A 17,131-nucleotide genomic window follows, 5' to 3' on the forward strand; every position below is an offset into this window, starting at 1 on the left:
CGTGTTGTGAATTAGACATGTCCGTTGTCATGTCTCATGTGTGCTATGTAATTAAGAAAACGGTGCAGGCAGTTGCAATACCTTTTGCTGGTGGAGCTTCTTTCCCTGTATAAGCAAGTAACTTCACCCTCTTCTTCCCACGTTTAGACTCAAAGATCTCCTGTATTTTTAACACAAGCTGGAATCCAAAGAGAAAGCAAATGTTAATACAGGCCACATGCACAGGAGAGGAGGCAGGTGGCAGCGACACTGCAAAGCATACAGAAGACCTTCAGCAGATGCAACCACATTCAGGAAAGGCTTTGCTGAAGCCTTGCTAAAGAGATACGGTCACAATGCTGTTAATACCACTCCCTGGATATTGGGCACTCTACAGGTCTAACAGGACTGGGAATAATTACTACAAGAATCAGAGACATACAGAGCACCATGGAGAAGGAAGGAAACAAGCAGCACTTCTGGTCTAGCAGCAGACCAGCTGCTTTATATTTCGCTTATCAAGCAGGCTGCACAGGCAGCAGGGACTAGGATACAGGGAGGTCTGAGGCTACGAACAAGACAAACCAGCCATAAAGGAACTTGCAGCCGCATCCTGTAGGATTTGCCTCCAGAAAGCCTTCTGCAAAGGATCCAGAACTCTGTGCAACTGCAGGTACCCCAATCCTTTGAGCCCAGCCAGAGCTCCTCAGTGTAGCTTGGCCTAGTTTCCTTGGATTGTGCAGAACGCACTGACAATTTGAGACCCCAGTATGTTCTCTAAAGCACAAAGTCCTCTACTTTGTGTGTGTAACACCACAACAGACACGGGAACTGCCCCAAGGCATTTCCTTAGCTGAACGGTTATAAAAAACCCAAGCATTTGTATTTTCTATACAGATACCTCCTCACCCCGGGTTACGCAAATCCACACTTACAGAAAAAGTAAGCTAGAAATAAGAGGGTTTGGGTTTGGGTTTTTTGGGGGCGTGTAATTGTCAGGTATACATTTCTGACTTACGAAAAATTCAAGTTACACAAGGCATTCCGGAATGGAATGCTTGCGCAAGTTGGGGAGCGTCTCTACTCTAGCATGCCCAGAGGGGACAGAATGCTGTGTCTACAGGAAGAAGAAACCTGAATATTACCACTGCTGTATGTGGGCTAAGCAATAGGAGAGAGAAAGACACCAGCATTCTAACATGCAGGGCAGAAGCGGCTGGGTTTCTGTTGCTTTGATTGGTTTTTAACGCCTTTGCTAATACCAAACCCACGAGGATTTCTGAAATGGACATCACTGGTGCTGAAGATGTTAAAAGGCATTTCCACTGCCATCCTAAGGCACTGTGTGACCCAAGATGCAGGCAGGACTGGAGGGAGCTCCTTGTTGCTAAGTGTGAGAGCCTGCTGGTATTTCTGATTCAGGAGTGCGGTGATTTATTTTTTTAAACACAGTGGGGAGGTCAAGTTCTCTTGCCCAGTGTTAAGAATCCATACATGTTCCCAGCAAAGGTAGTAGGGTGGGGCCCAGTTATTTCTGTCCCCACACACTGCATAAAAAGGAGATATAGTCACCAACAGAACCTGTTCTCCAGCTCAAACCCTCATCCCCCATCTCAGTGAACTAGGCCGAATTTCAGGCTTGCCTCGTTTTCTGATCTGCTTCTGGTTTTCTGGGGCAGTGACTGCAATCTCACTGTATTAACAGAAGGTTTCTGAGAGACACCTTTTAGAGGAGCTACTGTTTCACTTGAAGGCTTCCTTCCCTCTGTTACTCTCACCTAGAAGTTTTCTATTATTGCTCCTAATTTTGCAGATTTCAGTCACCAGTGAGAGATGCTGGGAGCACTCAAAGCAGCAAGGTTTCTTTTATTGCTTGAGAAGGAATTGGTCTTTTTGGACTGAAATTCTTTTCTTGCCTTTTCTGAGTCTCTCTTGCAATCCCATCTGAATCCTTTGAGTGCCAGGAGAATAACGTATGCTTCCTGCATGTAAATTGCTCCCAGATTTTTGGAATAGGTTTGGGTTTTGGGGGAGGATTCCCCTCCCATTTCACCCCCAATAAAGGTTACTTGCTGTCATGGCATTTTCATAGTTTTTGACACCATGCTCCTTACTGCCAGGCAGGGTGTTTATAATAATCTTTGTATGCACAAAAAGGGGTATTACTAAACATTTCTATAGACTTCACAGGCAGCTCACTCCACCTCACAGTCCTCTGCCAAGTAGGTAAATATTATACCAATTTACAGAGGAACTAACTGATGCCTAAGACTTTCCAAGGGCCACACAGCAGGTTTTTGTCAGCTAGAATTAGAACTCAGAAGTCCCATGCTCAAACCACTAACCAATGGCGCCTCACCACAGTAACTACGATATTCCCTCCATCCAATGCTCTATATTTTGTTATTGTAGCATTGATCAGGAGAGCTGGATATTGAGTTGGGTTTAGGGGGTTTTAATTAATACAAAACATTTGGAAATATTCCAAGCAGATACACCCAGGAATTGTAGCAAAGTCTGACTTCAACATGACAGTGGAATTAAATCCCTTTCATGTCTCTGCCCTCAGAGGTGTGTCCCCCTTACTCACGCAGAAGGGAGCAGCAGGAAAAATGATACCCAAGAGTTATGAAACAAGCTCATTCTTAACAAGCTGTTCAGCAGCTTTTAACAAGGAACAGCTGCCAAGGTGCTTTTATTAACATTAGATCAGGAAAATAGACCAACGGTTGAAATAACTGAGCAACAAGACCCTACAAGAAAGCCAAGGTCGCTCCAGGCCTTCCCAACCAAACAGAGTAAGCGCTTACACCGAAAGAGCTAATCGACAGATAGTTTAATGGAACGGACGTGAGTCACGCTCACGTGTACAGAAACTCCCCAGGGTTATTCTCCGGTTCCTGACCATGACACTTGTTGGTCCTACACTGTAAGTCCCTCAGAGCCAGGAATGTCCTCCCTACATGTCTGGAAGGTGATCAGCACACAGCGGGTGCTACCGCAGGTAAATAGTAGATTTAATGCCATGAAATGCTCAGCACATGCCTATCCTGGAAAGCAATGCCCAGTCAAACCCCACAATGCTCCCTGGGACCCAAGCCTGGGAGGAAGTCACACCCCCCTCCTGCTCTGCACAGACATGCCAAAGCGTCAATTCATCTACATCAGGGGGCAGCTATCATGGGGTTTGCAGACTCATGCTCTCAGGACAGTTACCAAACCAGACTGGGAGTTGGGACTCAGAGGCTCTATTCCCCACTCTACCACCTGTGAGAGCCTAATGTGATCCTAGCCAAGCCACATCCCCTCCCTGTGTCCCCACTGCCCACCTGGAGAGCAGATATAAGCGCTGATCTGTGGGGCTCCAGGACCATTACAAACCATTTGAAGGTGCTAGAGAAGGTGGAGTGTTAGTGTCACAAATGTCACGCAAGAAGCAGAGATTCACACACGAGCACAATACGCAAGTCTCACCCGGGGAAGGTTCTTCCTTTTCCTACCAGCAGCCTCCCCTGCTCGGAACAACTTCCACTCTGTCAGCGTAACGGGCAGGGTCGTGTCCTTCCCACGCAGGCATGCACGGGCAGCTTTCAGCTCCAGTGTCTTTCGATGGAGGAAGGCAGGCTTGGGAGGGAGCTGGGAACAGATAGGACAAGACACGCAAGATGTAAAGGAAGCTTTGGAGTTAAACCTCTTGTTTGTCTGGTTCCAAAGGGGCTCACACCAGGGTGCCCCATTCAGTTCCGGGGAAGCAGCCCCAGAGGGTGTCACAAGCAATCCCTTCTGGCATACAAATGTATGTCACAGCAGCTCCCGAGCCCCCTCTGTCACGGAGTCACCGGGCGATGCTCTGGAACTGCACCCCACCAAGCCAGTCAGGACTTTGGGGAACCTCCTCTCCCTTGGAGCAGACTTGTTCAGGGCAAGAAGCTCACACAGCTTCACCTCCTGGGTCTCTCCTTGGAGCATTCAGCATCCTCTGCCCCTCCGTGTGCTTCCCACAGCGAATCCACCCCAGCGGGGTCCTGGGGAAGCCACCGGGTCCTGCACCCCCACTTTGCAGTCAGACGTGACTCTCAGCCAGCCAGTAAAACAGAGGTTTATTCGATGACAGGAACAGGGTCTAAAACAGAGCTTGTAGATACAGCGAACCGGACCCCTCGGCTGGGTCCATTCTAGGGGCAGTGAGCCAGACCCCCAGGTCTGCCCTCCACCCTCGACCCCAGCCAGCTTCAGACTCACAACCCCTCCCAGCCCCTCCTCTCTGCTCAGCTCCTTTCCCGGGCCAGGAGGTCACCTGATCCCTTTGTCTCCAACACCTTCAGCTGACACCTTTGCAGGGGAGGGGCCCAGGCCATCAGTTGCTAGGAGACAGAGGGTCAGGCATTTAGGTGCACTGGCCCTTGGCTCTGCCAGAGACTTAAGAACTGACATGGGGACACTGAGGCACCAACACAGTACTCAGAGAAAACATTAAGAACTTTCCCAGTTCGTCACACCCTCCATCTGCAAAGAGGGCACAGGGCCTGGAGGTTAGTGGGTATTTCAGCAGGGAAGGAACCTGGAGACTCTCAGTGCCACAGAGGCCTAATGGGGAGGAGAGATCTAACACTGCCTGTCACAGGCAAGGTGAAGTTGTTAAAGGGACAGATCTGCCCTGCTCTGCAGGCCTTACTAATGTCTAAAGTCCTCTGAGGATGGGAAGTGCCCAGCATTAATATGCAGCTTGTAGGGAAAATGAGATCTGTAACTCACACAGCATCTCAGCTCCCACCCCTCTGTTCCCACCACACACAGTCAGCATTGACCCGGCATTTCATTCACAAACAGCTCAAGCTGCCCAGGTCTGAATGTGGGATGCAGCGCGCAACGACTCAGCAGGGACACGTGGTGTTCATGCTGGAAACAAGAAGTGCTGTGGATGCCTCTGCCTGTGACCTCAGAGTCACACCTGTTTATTCCTGATGTACATAATTTTCAACAATAAAAACCAGGAGCAACCGAAAACATGTTGAAGGTGCAACTCCAGGTGTGTGGAGAGGAGGAGCACATGAGAGGGAAGCTCACCTTCCTTCTAGAGGCCCTGCAGCTGCCCACCTCACCTCCTGCCCAATGAATATTTTATTTTTTCATGCACTAAATTTCCCTTATGCACCCAGGTTAGTCATCCAGCCCTGGGTATTGACAGCCACCTGACCGCAGATAGTAAATCCAGTTTTGTAGCTGAGCTCTCTGAGACAGATGCTTTTCAGATCCCAGCCCTGGGCCCTCTGGAGTCAAGACAAGCTGGGTGTGCTCTGTGGACTTGAACACAGCCAGCCTGGGACTCACTATCACCTTGGGAGGCTTGAAGGCATTCTTTGGGGGTGGTAACTTCCAGGCTGATGGGACCCTCCACAGTGGTAAAGGCAACACTTTGATATCTTCATACAGATTCTCCTTAGCAGGATCTGGAGAGAACAACAGGTAAGAGACTCATGAAGTGTCAATATCAGTGGATCCTGAGTAGAGACCCCACTAAATCCCAGCTACCAACTGCTGCAGTACCAAAGCCATCAGCACCTCCAGACAGCAGCCAATTCTTTCCACAAGAGTTTATATAAAGCACCCTGTGGCATCGACGGGAAAGCTTAATCCAGCTCAGCTCTGTCCTATTCCAGGTGCCACTAAAGAAAGCCTGCTAGTGGTTAGCCCTGTCTCCATCCCACCCAGCGATCAGACACAAGGAAATCCAAACACTTCCAGACCTGAACAGGTTCCTCCCCCCCACCCTCCATCAGAGCACAGACACGTACAGACAATGTCCTCGTAGATGTTGTCCTCTGACTGTGTGTAGTAGAGTCTAGATCCTGAGCTGCTATTCAGCTCTTCATGGAGCTTCTGGGAGCTGGTGGCTGCCATCCGACTGCGGAAGCCCTGGATGTCTTCAAACTCGAAGGATTTCCTGAAAGCAGACCGGCACCTTTTCTAGTGGTTTCTTCTCAAGAGGGACATAAGCTGCAGAGGTTAGGCGCAAGCGATGCCCTGCCCGCTGAACTCACCAGCCCCACCTCCCCAGGCAGGCCTAAAAACTGGCTAGGCCTCCAACGCCAGGCCAGTGACTTACTGGTTTCCAGCCAATCCAATCATGTTTGTTTCCCCTGAAGAGCTTGTAGGCGTGATAAATGAGGCGGGTGGCTTTGGACTATCTGGGCAGAGGAACTGCACTTCAATCTGGCACCTGCCCAGAGACTCCAGTGCTGAAGCCCTGTTCAGGTAGCGCAGCCAAGGGCAGGAACCCGGTGTGCTGCTGTCTGGATGGAGGGATCCTGCACTGCCCTCTTCCTCCCTCCCTGGTGGTGCATTCCCCAGCCCTCTGACCTGGGGAGCAGGGCAGGGGGCTGCAACTGACATTGGGGGTTCTGGTTAAAGACATATGGACTGTAAACAAGGTCTGTCCCAAAGGACACTCTTTCCTGGAAGATGCCTAGTCATTCTGAAGACTAATTTCCACACTTGGCTTCCTTTGGGGGGTTTAGCTCTGACAAACAACATATCTGCATCCTGGGCAGGCACAAGTGGGCAAAATTCAGTTTTTATTTGTAATAGTTTTGACAGATATCAACATTTATTTTAAACTTTTTTCTAGATTTGTATCAGTTTAAATTGTCATAGTTGTGGGAAATTATGGGGGAGGGGGCAGACCATTACTTAATGACAGCAGGCATTGCGATTTAGGGTACGTCCAGACTACCTGCCGTATCGGCGGGTTAAAATCGATAGCTCGGGGATCGATATATCGTGTCTAATCTAGACGCGACATATCGATCCCCGAGTGCGCTTATATCGATTCCGGAACTCCATCAACCCCAATGGAGTTCCGGAATCGACACGGAGAGCCGTGGACATCGATCCCGCGCCGTCTGGACGGGTGAGTAATCCGATCTTAGATATTCAACTTCAGCTATGTTATTCACATAGCTGAAGTTGCGTATCTAAGATAGATTTCCTCCCCCCCGTGTGGACCAGTCCTTAGAAAGATAAGGCATTATAACTTTAAAACACAAATTGTCAATATCAGATGTCAAAATTTACCAAGCAACCATCCTGAAATCAAACTAACAAGTCCTCAAGCAGCACTTCCCTACTTTGCTTCTCCGTACATTTCGGTTATTATCGATGGCCATACTCTTTCGGGAGCTTGTGTGTGACTAGCGACATGAACATTTTTTGACATTTACTGATATCAATCTAATCTTGCCAAGCCTAAGGATGAATTGTATGGGGCTTTATTCCAAAGCCAGTCTGGGTCAGTCAAAGCATTAAGGGAGACACAGGCCATTAAAAACCCAGAGTTTTTGCAGCACCTTTAGTACCACGGAAAGCGTTGGAGGATCCAAGAGCAACGGCTTTCTGCCCCTCCACACAATGCTTACCTAGAGGTGGCTACACCTCAGCGCCTCCTACGTCTGTAGAACTAGCAGAGAGCTAACACAAATGATATGCTGAGTTACTTGTCTGTAACTCTTAGATCCGCATCTAAGTGGGCAGCCCAGCCCAGCCTGCTGCCACGGTGCTTATCTGAGATTAATGGCCCCAAACTCCAGGCAACTAAAAGATCAATCTGGAATCATGTCTGACTCATGTAGCAACGCATGATCCATGGGAAGTATCCCAAAGTGCAGGGCAGGCAGCAGCACCCCAGCTTTGCCAAGGGTCTGGACACCACAGTTCAGTCAGCTTTCAGAGTTCTGGGGCAAGGTTTGTTTGGGGCAGTACTAGGGACCAGGCAGTCTGTGCACAGGAGTCACTGCACCGCACAGGGTCAGGGAGTGGGTATTTTAGCCAGGACATACCCATCTCCTTACTCTTCTAAAGAAGGGCCAATGGCAGAGCTACCATCACTACTGTGGATTTTAAGGTCTTGCCTGAAAGTGCAATTCATATGAGGCCTTTAGAAACAAACTAATTCTCATGGGTCACTGAGTGACCTGGTTTGGGCCAGGGACTTGCTCAGCAGAGGCTGAGCAGGCAGGTGCTAGTGCATAAGAGCATAAGAACAGCCATATTGGGTCACACCTAAGGTCCATTCAGCCCAGTATCCTGTCTACCGACTGTGGCCAATGCCAGGTGCCCCAGAGGGAATGAACATAACAAGTATTGATCAAGCGATTGCTCTCCTGCCGTCCATCACCACCATCTGACAAACAGAGGCTAGGGACACCATTCCTTACCCATCCTGGCTAACAGCCATTAATGGACTTAACCTCCACGAATTTATCTAGCTCTCTGTTAAACCCTGTTTTAGTCCTAGCCTTCACAACCTCCTCAGGCAAGGAGTTCCACAGGTTAACGTTGCATACAAGAGCAAATAAGAATTAAGCCACCTACCTCTTGGATCTCCCTCTGATTTTCCTGTTTGCCTCTCTCTGCTCGGGCTCGTGGGAGGAGCCTGCTGGGGAATCCTTACACTGGCCTTCCAGTAGCTTTTCTCTACTGCAGCTGGTTTGATCTCTTTCTGACAGATAGCGGAAAGTCCTGCGGGGCTTTGGGGGAGGGATGGCAGCACGCCTTGTCTCCTGTCCCTCGGCCTCCGAATAAATGTTTTCGGAGCTCCTCTCTCTCACATTGAGGGGCTCCACTCCCCCAGCATGTAGTTCTCGCTCTGTCAAGCCACAGCGCTCTCTTTTTCTTTTCAGCTCCAATGCCATCGCTAGGACCTTGTCAGGAGGAACAGCTTCTATGTTCTTCCACAGCCCTCGTGAGGTGTAGAAGTTCCCTGGTGGCAGTGTCTGCTCTGGGTCCAGGAGGCCTCCCCGCCAGTCTCCGTTCTCCTCAGCCTGGGAAATCGGGCAGCACGTGCGCACTTTGGGCCTGAGGATCTCTGAGGTACCACAATCACCATCTCTCTCGCTGTCAGCCCCATTCTGAGAATGGTTCCTCCCCTTTTCCCTGAAGTCCAAGCCCAAGCTTTCTGAGTTTATTAGACCTGCCTTTCCGTCATTCCCACAGTCCTGTGGCTTGGCTTTTGTCAGAGCCTCACAGCCATGGTCGTACTGTACCCCAAAGTCCTTCGGCTGCTGTCTGTCCTCGCTGCAGCCCCCTCTAGTCCTCCCCTCCCACTGAGAGATCTTCTGTTTGATGTTCCGGCAGTGGCTGCGGGAAAGCGTTTGCACAGCACACCGAGAAAAGCCACCATCCGGGGTCCCTGTTGGGTGCATGGCAGGAGCCTGAATCCTCATAAACACCCCATCGCAGGCACCGCCTAGTCCCTCCTGTGCCACACACACAGTGAGATGGTGCAGAGTCCCAGCGCACCTGCTAGGCTCCAGTCAGGGAGCAGAACACAGACAATCCCTTTGGACACCAACCCTGCAAGCAGCAAGTCCTAATTCAGCCCTGGGCGGAGGGGGTGGGGAAGGGAGAGAGAACATCCATCAGTCCAGCTCCGAGGCAGAAAGTACCAACTCACCCCAACAGAGAAGCATTCAGCGGCAAACATGAGGGCACAACAGTAATTATTCTCCCAAGGCTGACCCTCCTCACCAAGTGCTCAAGACTGGTCTCCCCACACCTCAGCCTGCTCCTGAAAATGCCTCCCCCATCCCCAAACTACAGAGATTTAAACACCTGCTGTAGGAAGTGCCAGGCTCCCTGATTTTCCCCACCAACATTGGGTACGGCAAGGGGGGAGGAGATGGACTGATTGCTCACACTGCTTGTGAAACAGGCTGGTGATTTGTGGTTCTCTGAGCTCTCTCTGGACATTGCCCATGGTTGCTAGCACTGGTGCAGCACTCTTGAAAACACCAGCAGGAGCTCCAGAATGGACCTGGTGCAGCATTTTCACAACCTCGTTGTCTAACCCTGCTCAGAGCAGGTCTGCGCAATACAGTAGCCAACATGCCAACAGCATCTTGTGTGTGCTGGAGCTCCTGCCGGGGGAGCCACACTGGTGAGGGGAGGTGCTGAGACAGCTCAATGCACGTATAGTGCAAGGGGCCTCCCAACTCCAGTCTGCAGTGAGCCAGTGACATCCCTGATCGCAGGGCTGCTACTGTTTGACGCAGGAAAGCGAAAAGGCTCCTTGTGTCGACTGCCGACAGGCCCAGGGACTGGCAACACTAACCCTCCCTCTGGATGTGCCCCACCTGCCCCACAGCCAGGCAGGAACCTGTTCGACGTTCCACCTGCCCACACCTGACCTAGATTGGCCACTGGGGAGACTCTAGGTCTCAGGGAAGTGGCAAGGTGGTTCACGGTGTCTTTTGGGGGAGTGAGAAGCAGCAGCCGCTTCGGGTGCAGTGCTATGCTGGTCAGTCACACCCTGCTCTGTCCAACAACCCCTTAGCACGGTGTATCTGCTCAGGAACCCAGCGCATAGGCCATTCAGAGACCATCACCCCCAGGCTCTAGCTGGGTGATATTGTTCAGGACAGAAATCCTAACCACAGACATAAGTGAAGTTGGCCTGGGTGGTTCTGGCCACTATCTGACAGCAGGAAAAGCAGGTGGGCTGCTGTGCAGGGGAAGGGCTGCAAGCCAGACTGGGCTGTACATACCCAGCACTCAGGTCTGGGCAGAACTGCAGCACAGAAATTTCCCACGCAACGGCTGTAGCTTCAGTGCCTATGAAGATCTCATCAGCCTTGTGCCCACATCTGCCTTTTACCCTGCAGAGCGGGGTTTGGCCCAAATCCTCACCCATCCCTTCTCCTATGAGCCAGGGATATCAGAGCACATCTTGGAGAGAGGAGTCCTTAGGATCAGCTCCACCTGCTGTCTGCCTACCTGCCCAGGTATTCACCCCCTGCCTATCCCTGTGGGACATGAGCCCCTGAGCTATTTGAATATGAAAACCTAACTTGGTGCTAATGCAGTGCAAGGGCAGGCTGGCTCCTGAGGGCTGTGTGCGTGTACACTGCCACACTGATGGAGGTACCTGCTGAGCCCCCAGCATGTAGCTCTCCACAGAGTGACGAGACCAAACACCCCTCAGCAGCACCTCTGTCCCTGCTGAATAAATGTGAAGCTTGACCCAGAGAAGTGGAGAGACCTGAACAAGACCCCAGCAAGCGCAGCTGTCAGAGATCCTGGCTCAGGCTTGTGCTCAGGTCACAGCCCACGGGACAAGGCCCTCTTGCTCATTGGCAGAGAGAGATGCTAAGCAGCACTGAAAGCTGCTGTTTTTGATCTCATCAGCACAATCTGCTGTGACTTTCCAAGTCGCTATGAAACCCACCTGGTCCTCACTGACTCAGTGCCTGCAAGAACTGGCAGAACTGCAGACAGGAAGGGCACGAAGTCAGCGAGAAGCAGATCATAAACCTGCCTGTCCCGCTATCTCGCTACCCCTGCAAGCTGCCTGCTGCCCTCGCGAGGAACAGGCTCTGTGCCCCAGCGCGTTCAGCCAAGAGCCAGGCTTACATGGTGTGTATTGGGCAGATCTCAGTTCTCTGAAGGGCATCCTACATCACCACACCACTCAAACTACTGGCAAAGCTAGTTGCCACAAGTCACTGGCGCCTGGGGTTTGCAGAAATGCACTGAAGGGAGAAGGCCTGGATTTTGTTCCGAGCAGAGGCTGCTGACCCCCTTATTGCAGGAGGAACAGGCTGTGCCTGCTGCATGATGAAGAAAGGGATGCCCAGCAGTGGTGCTAGATGCGGGAGAAATGCACTGGCCAAGGCAGCTCACTGTTAGAACTAGCAAAACCGGCTCCTTTTTAGCCATGACAGCACACAGTTCCTCAGGCAGGGACTGAAGCTGCAGTGAAAGACTCAGCATTTGCACAGATGCATAGTGGAACTTACCTCTCTGCAGAGGTCCTGATGTCCCAGCCGCTCCCTGCTGCACTCACACACAGCCAGCACCTGACTGGAGCTCCCTTCTTCCAGCTGACAGGCAGCTGCTCCTAGCAGAGGCTGATGCTGCCCATCTCCAGGGAGGACAGTACTGGCTGTCGTCTTCTCCAGCACTCTCCTGATGGGGAGAAAACACAGCATGCTGCTTCAGCAAAACACATGACCAAGCCAACTCCCAATCCCGAGCAAGGAGGCAGCCACCCACTTGCAATGCATCGTTAACATGACCGGCACCGGGTAACCCCATTAGGCAGCCTGCTCCAGCCTCAATGTTCCACACACAGAAATCTCAGCACTCAGATGCCGAGGCTGAATCTAGGAAAGTCACAGCACCCAGCTCCCAAAAGGAGTGGGAACCCATGCGGCAGACAGCTCTTACACAGACCCTGCCGTTCGGAGTACACTCAGCCAAGCGAGTGGAACAAGTATCCCCCCAGTCCCTGCCAGCAGGCCCCTCTGCCCATCTGGGCTGTGCTCATTGTACAGCATGGTGGCCCTACTGCAGCACAGGCGCTCTCCCCTCCCTGGCATCAGCAAGCCAGGAGCAAAGACTCGACAGGGCAGCTCCTCCTGTAGCCGCAGGGTGACAGCGAGATGCAAAAGGAGGTGGAGGCAGGGGAGTAGCAAATAACTGAAACCTCATCACCTGCCCAAGGTGTCAAGGGCTGGACGAAAGCCCAGCGTGCTGCAGTGCAAACTAAGGCTTTATAGGCACAACCAGTGCTCGCCACTGTACCTACGCAACCCCCAAACACACACAGCCCTATATCAGGGTCACCCCCTCCCCAGCACTGACACCACAGTACCATGCTGCCCAGCTGCCCCAGCCAGCTGCCCTTCCCTGGCCTGGCCACTCACAGCCAGAGCCCTGGCATGAGCCCTCCCCTCCAGCACCACTCGGGAGCCTCCTCTCAGCCGAGACCCTGCGCAGCAGCTATAAATAAGCTTTGTCTCCAAACATCCTGAGCCAGGAGCCATCCTTCCTCAACCCATCTGCGCAGCTCGATTAGCAGGCAGGAAAGTGCCCCCTCCCCTCAATGGCCATGGCTGCCACACAGTGATAACACAGCTCTCACTTCCCAGACACAGATCTAGCTGGAGTCACAGAAAACCAACCCTGAGGCCACTGGGAGCAGACACCCAGAACCTGGGGTCAGAAGATAGGGAAGGCCATAGCGGTAAGACACTGGGACTGGGGCAAAAACTTCACCAAAACAGCCCCTTACTCCCTGCTCCTGCCCCTGGACACCACACCATGAACCCAGCCAAATGTGGGGAGTAGACACCTACGAGCCAGGAACCAGCTGAGCCAGTGGCAGGACAGGCCAGGGCAGCAGTAATAGGAGTGCAAGGAGCAGCAGCACAAAGCTGCTTGCAGCAGAGGAGAGAGGCTGTCGAAAGCAGAGACCTCACTCAGAACAGCCAGCAGGAGCAATCACACACACCCAGACGGCTCAGGGCTGCTGGGGACGGAGGCTGGGGAATGAGAATCCAGCACCCTATCCAGTGGCTGATTAGGGAAAGCGATGCTCTCAGCCACACAAGAGCCCACAGGAGCCAGAACCCAGCCCAGCCATCCCCATATCCTGAGGAAGAGATTCTGCTCCATCAGGGTCTGATACCTGCTGTGCAGAGAGGGTGGAGTGCAGTGGGGGAACCCCCCATGAAGCACAATTCACAGGCAGGGCTGGAGAGGGGAGCAGCTGAAACCACTTCTGTTATCAGAGCTCCCAAAACACAGGCCTGAGAGCCACTCTAGCGCAGGGAACAATGGGACATTCACAGGGCTGAGCGCTCTGCGGGCTAACACTCTGCATCCCTCTGCCCACACGCCCCTATTAACAGCTCCACAAGGGGCCTGGCAGCGGGGTACTGGAGGGCTCAGTTATTCTTCTGGAGCAGTGTCGGTTTTCACTTCCACACCTTGCCAGCCGTTCGGTGCCCCACAAGGAGGGAGCAGCGTGGCCTGGAGAAGCCTGGTCTGCAGGGCAAAGGGCCACAACTGCAGTACACATCACACCAGCCTGGGTCTGTCCCCAGCACCTACATCAGGCCCTCTCTTCACAAGAGGGTCATGTCTGCTGTCAGGAAACGTGAGCAGTTACATCTTCCCCTCCACATCTCATCGGCTGGGGAAGCTACAGAAAGGCGGTAGGCACAGATCACAGGTATTTAACGCTCTGGGGCTCGGTGAAGGAGCCTGTGTCCCCACAGTTATGCTGGAAAGCAGCTCAGGCCCTCCCTAGCACACCTAGATACACAGTTACCCAGGACTCAGTAACTCAGTGGCAGAAGACTAGCCCAGCCAGGTCTCACTGTACAGTCCCACTAGGATCCATCCCCCAGCCAGTTAGCTTTTGTATTCAAAATACTGCAGCATTTATGTCAAGCTAAAGGAATTCACAGGCAAGTTCTCATGAAACACCAGGAAGGCTGTGACATAAGCCATCAGGCTGAGACAGCACCACAACACCTGAAAGCACTGGACACCCCACAGCTGTGGGTTCCAAGGCCCATAGTCTGGCCTGCACAAGGCATTCTCCAGCGCCATCAGAATCCAGGCACTAACCAGGGTTGTGTGTGATCACACAACCCTTGTACCCAGCCCCACCTCAGAACCAGCCTGATAAGGCTTGAGTTGTTCACCGGGGTTTGGACAGCCCACCCAAGTGATGAGAGGCAGAGGGGAAACAGGCGTGGGGGGAGCGTCTGTGCCTTTGTTAACAAAAGGGGTTTTCTAGTGGGGTCTCTGATTCTCCCCTTTTACAGCTGCTAAAGCCTGTGAGCGAATGTAAGGGACACGAGACCCAATACAGAGTGTGCTTATCACGTAGCAGAACCAGCAGGCCCAGTTCTTTCAGCATCACAAACCCATTTCCTTCCTGCTTCCCAAGTTCCCCAGCCAAGGACACAGCTAACAAATCAAACTGCTTCATGGGTCTCCTCCTCCGGGCACAAACCTGCCCTCACCATCCATCTGGAGTCAGGGAACCCCAAGAATCCAGTAAGGACAAAGGACACAGCAAAAATCCACCCACAGTTTACAGCAGCAAAATTTCTGTTTGGCTCCCAAGGATTTCAGCACAACCGACCATCACCTAACGATTTACAACAGCAAAGAGGAAAGAGTGCTCCAGGAAAGGGGAATGAGGCCACACAGACAAAAGGCAAAGCCACTTGGGCAACCAGGTCAGCAACAAGTAGGGCTCAGGGCATCTCAAATCCTGAGGAAAGAGCATCTAACCAAGAACTATAACAAGAAATGCACAGCTCTGGCCATTTATCCTGAATCTCACTAATCTATCTGGGGATTTTTTAAAAGACTATTTGGTACTCAGGTGATTACGTGACAATCCCAGCCCCTAAGTTCCTAGCCCTCCTGGTTGTAGAGAAAAGCTTGATAACATGACCTCTGATGGCTCAAACACCTGACCCAACTCTGATTTTTTTCAGTCTCATGATTTTAAAATCACCCTCAAGATTTTGAGGCCCTACTCATGATTTTTTAAATACTTGGAGTTGGCAAGACTGGTACACTTACCAGGAAATACCTGCATGCCCAGGCCTTTCCCGACCACATGCTTTACATGGCATTTGCAGGAGAGCTGAGGAAGAAGCCCGTGGGAGAAGTATTTGGTTCAGAAGCAATAGCAACCCACCAGCAAGCTTTCACCGCTCTGCAGTACTGGCTGCCCACCGCATGGCACATCTGCTCAAATGAAGTTCTCTACCCCTGTCTCCTCATTGCCAGAGGAACAATACCCATGTGACATTCATCCGAGGGTGTACCAACACAGCGTGCCAGCTCAGGCAGACTATGCTCAGAACTGTCTTGGTTCATAGGTGCTCCTGGGCTCAAGGCATAAAGCAGACAGCAAATGTCTTCCACTCTTCAACTGAGCAAGAGTCTAACTCTCAACACAAGGCATCCAGTTCACAGCCACTTCTCTACAGAGAGAAAAGCATCAACAGGTACCACAATCTTCTCCTAAAAGAAGCTGCACAGCTTTGACTGCAGTTCTGGGACCCAAGCTTTCTGAGGCAGGAGTCCCCAACGCGGTGCCCAGAGGCACCATGACGCCCACCAGGACATCTATGTGCGCCCATGTACTGGCCGGTGGACAAGCATCCACCGAAATGCCACAGAAAAGCAGCGTCATCAAGAGGCATTACCGCCGAAATGCCGCCGAAAAGTGGCGGCGCTTCTTGACGTTGCCGCTTCTTGGCGGCATTTCGGCAGATGCTTGTCTGCTGGCCATGGTCCTTGGTGGCTCGTCGTCCGCGCCCACCACCCGGAAAAGGTTGGGGACCACTGCTCTAAGGTATCTCACTGGTCCTTGAGTAATTACAGTTAGAGCCAGATACAATTAACAACAATTAATTTCTATTCCACCTCTGAAACAACCTGATGGAAGTTGAGCTAAAGGAACTAACCAGCATCACCTCTCCTTTGGGTTTAGTCAGCCAGGCACAGCACTGAACAGGTATTTGTCAAATACACCCACCTGTTTGGAAGAATGGAATGCAGCACTTAACCTGCATGGGCTTGTGAGACAGGTGGCTGCTCTCAAAGAAGAGGGATTTGATGAAAGCTGCTCCAGAGGGTGAAGCAGGAAACTATATAAACTTTGCCCTCAGGAGGAATCAAAGAAGTTGCTTCGAAGCAGGTTGGGATGGTCTGACCTCTAAGTTAAAGAAAGCTGCCTATTTCTGTGAGATCCAATCAAACTGTTAACACAAAACCTCTGCAAAACCTGACCCAAGGGACCTTTACAGCACAACTCAAGGGACTAGGGACAAACTGAAATCACCCTGGTCTTTTAACTGCATCACATCTGACAGCATCTTGTAAGGCTTCTCTGCAGGAACTCTGATCTCTAAAGTTTTCCAGCTTGCAAGAGGCTGTAAATCCGATCAGCAAATTTCTAATCCTAAAAACCAACCAGGTACTTCCAGACCCTTTCACACAGACACAGGCAAGTTACATTAGCCTTGGGAAGGATGAGTCTTTGCTATTCCAGACCTCTTCCCTCTTGTACATTCTCAAGTTCTTTAACAAAACCTGGGCTTCCTACACATGAGAAAGTTCTTCACCCCTCACCCCGTTGCTCATTCTCTGCACGTTCTAACTGTGCTTCTGAGCAGGGAGCACTTCATGCAGGGAGCATTCAACTACAAGCTATTTTAGTTAAATTTACACTTTAAAAAAGATGAAATGATTGCTGCACTTCAACATGGCTCTCTCCAAACTGCATCCAGAAGGCTCAATAATCTCCAGTTGGTTTTCCTGTGTTCTCAAAAGTAGCCAA

At 51.6% G+C, this 17,131-nt stretch overlaps 1 protein-coding gene across 11 annotated transcripts in view; it reads right to left on the bottom strand.

Annotated features, from left to right (window-relative positions):
- The window catches only part of DENND2C (DENN domain containing 2C), a 50,770-nt gene that overhangs the window by 16,471 nt on the left and 17,168 nt on the right, over positions 1-17,131 (bottom strand). For 7 of the 11 annotated variants that reach the window (XR_004000294.1, XM_030561780.1, XM_030561781.1 and 4 more), the window contains exons 1-7: positions 12,629-12,733; positions 11,772-11,940; positions 8,350-9,357; positions 5,775-5,923; positions 5,317-5,429; positions 3,454-3,615; positions 82-178 (exon numbers count right to left, since the gene is read on the bottom strand). Coding sequence is in view for 10 of the 11 variants with exons in the window: in XM_030561780.1 (XP_030417640.1) it covers positions 82-178; positions 3,454-3,615; positions 5,317-5,429; positions 5,775-5,923; positions 8,350-9,200 (1,372 nt within the window). In the remaining variant the exon portion in view is untranslated. Of the gene's footprint in view, positions 1-81; positions 179-3,453; positions 3,616-5,316; positions 5,430-5,774; positions 5,924-8,349; positions 9,358-11,771; positions 11,941-12,628; positions 12,779-17,131 lie in introns of those variants that run through there. The other 4 variants (XM_030561777.1, XM_030561775.1, XM_030561779.1 and 1 more) reach the window with 2 other exon arrangements.

This window comes from Gopherus evgoodei, chromosome 4 (genome assembly GCF_007399415.2).
Source record: "Gopherus evgoodei ecotype Sinaloan lineage chromosome 4, rGopEvg1_v1.p, whole genome shotgun sequence".
In the NCBI taxonomy this organism is placed as follows: Eukaryota; Metazoa; Chordata; order Testudines; family Testudinidae; genus Gopherus; species Gopherus evgoodei.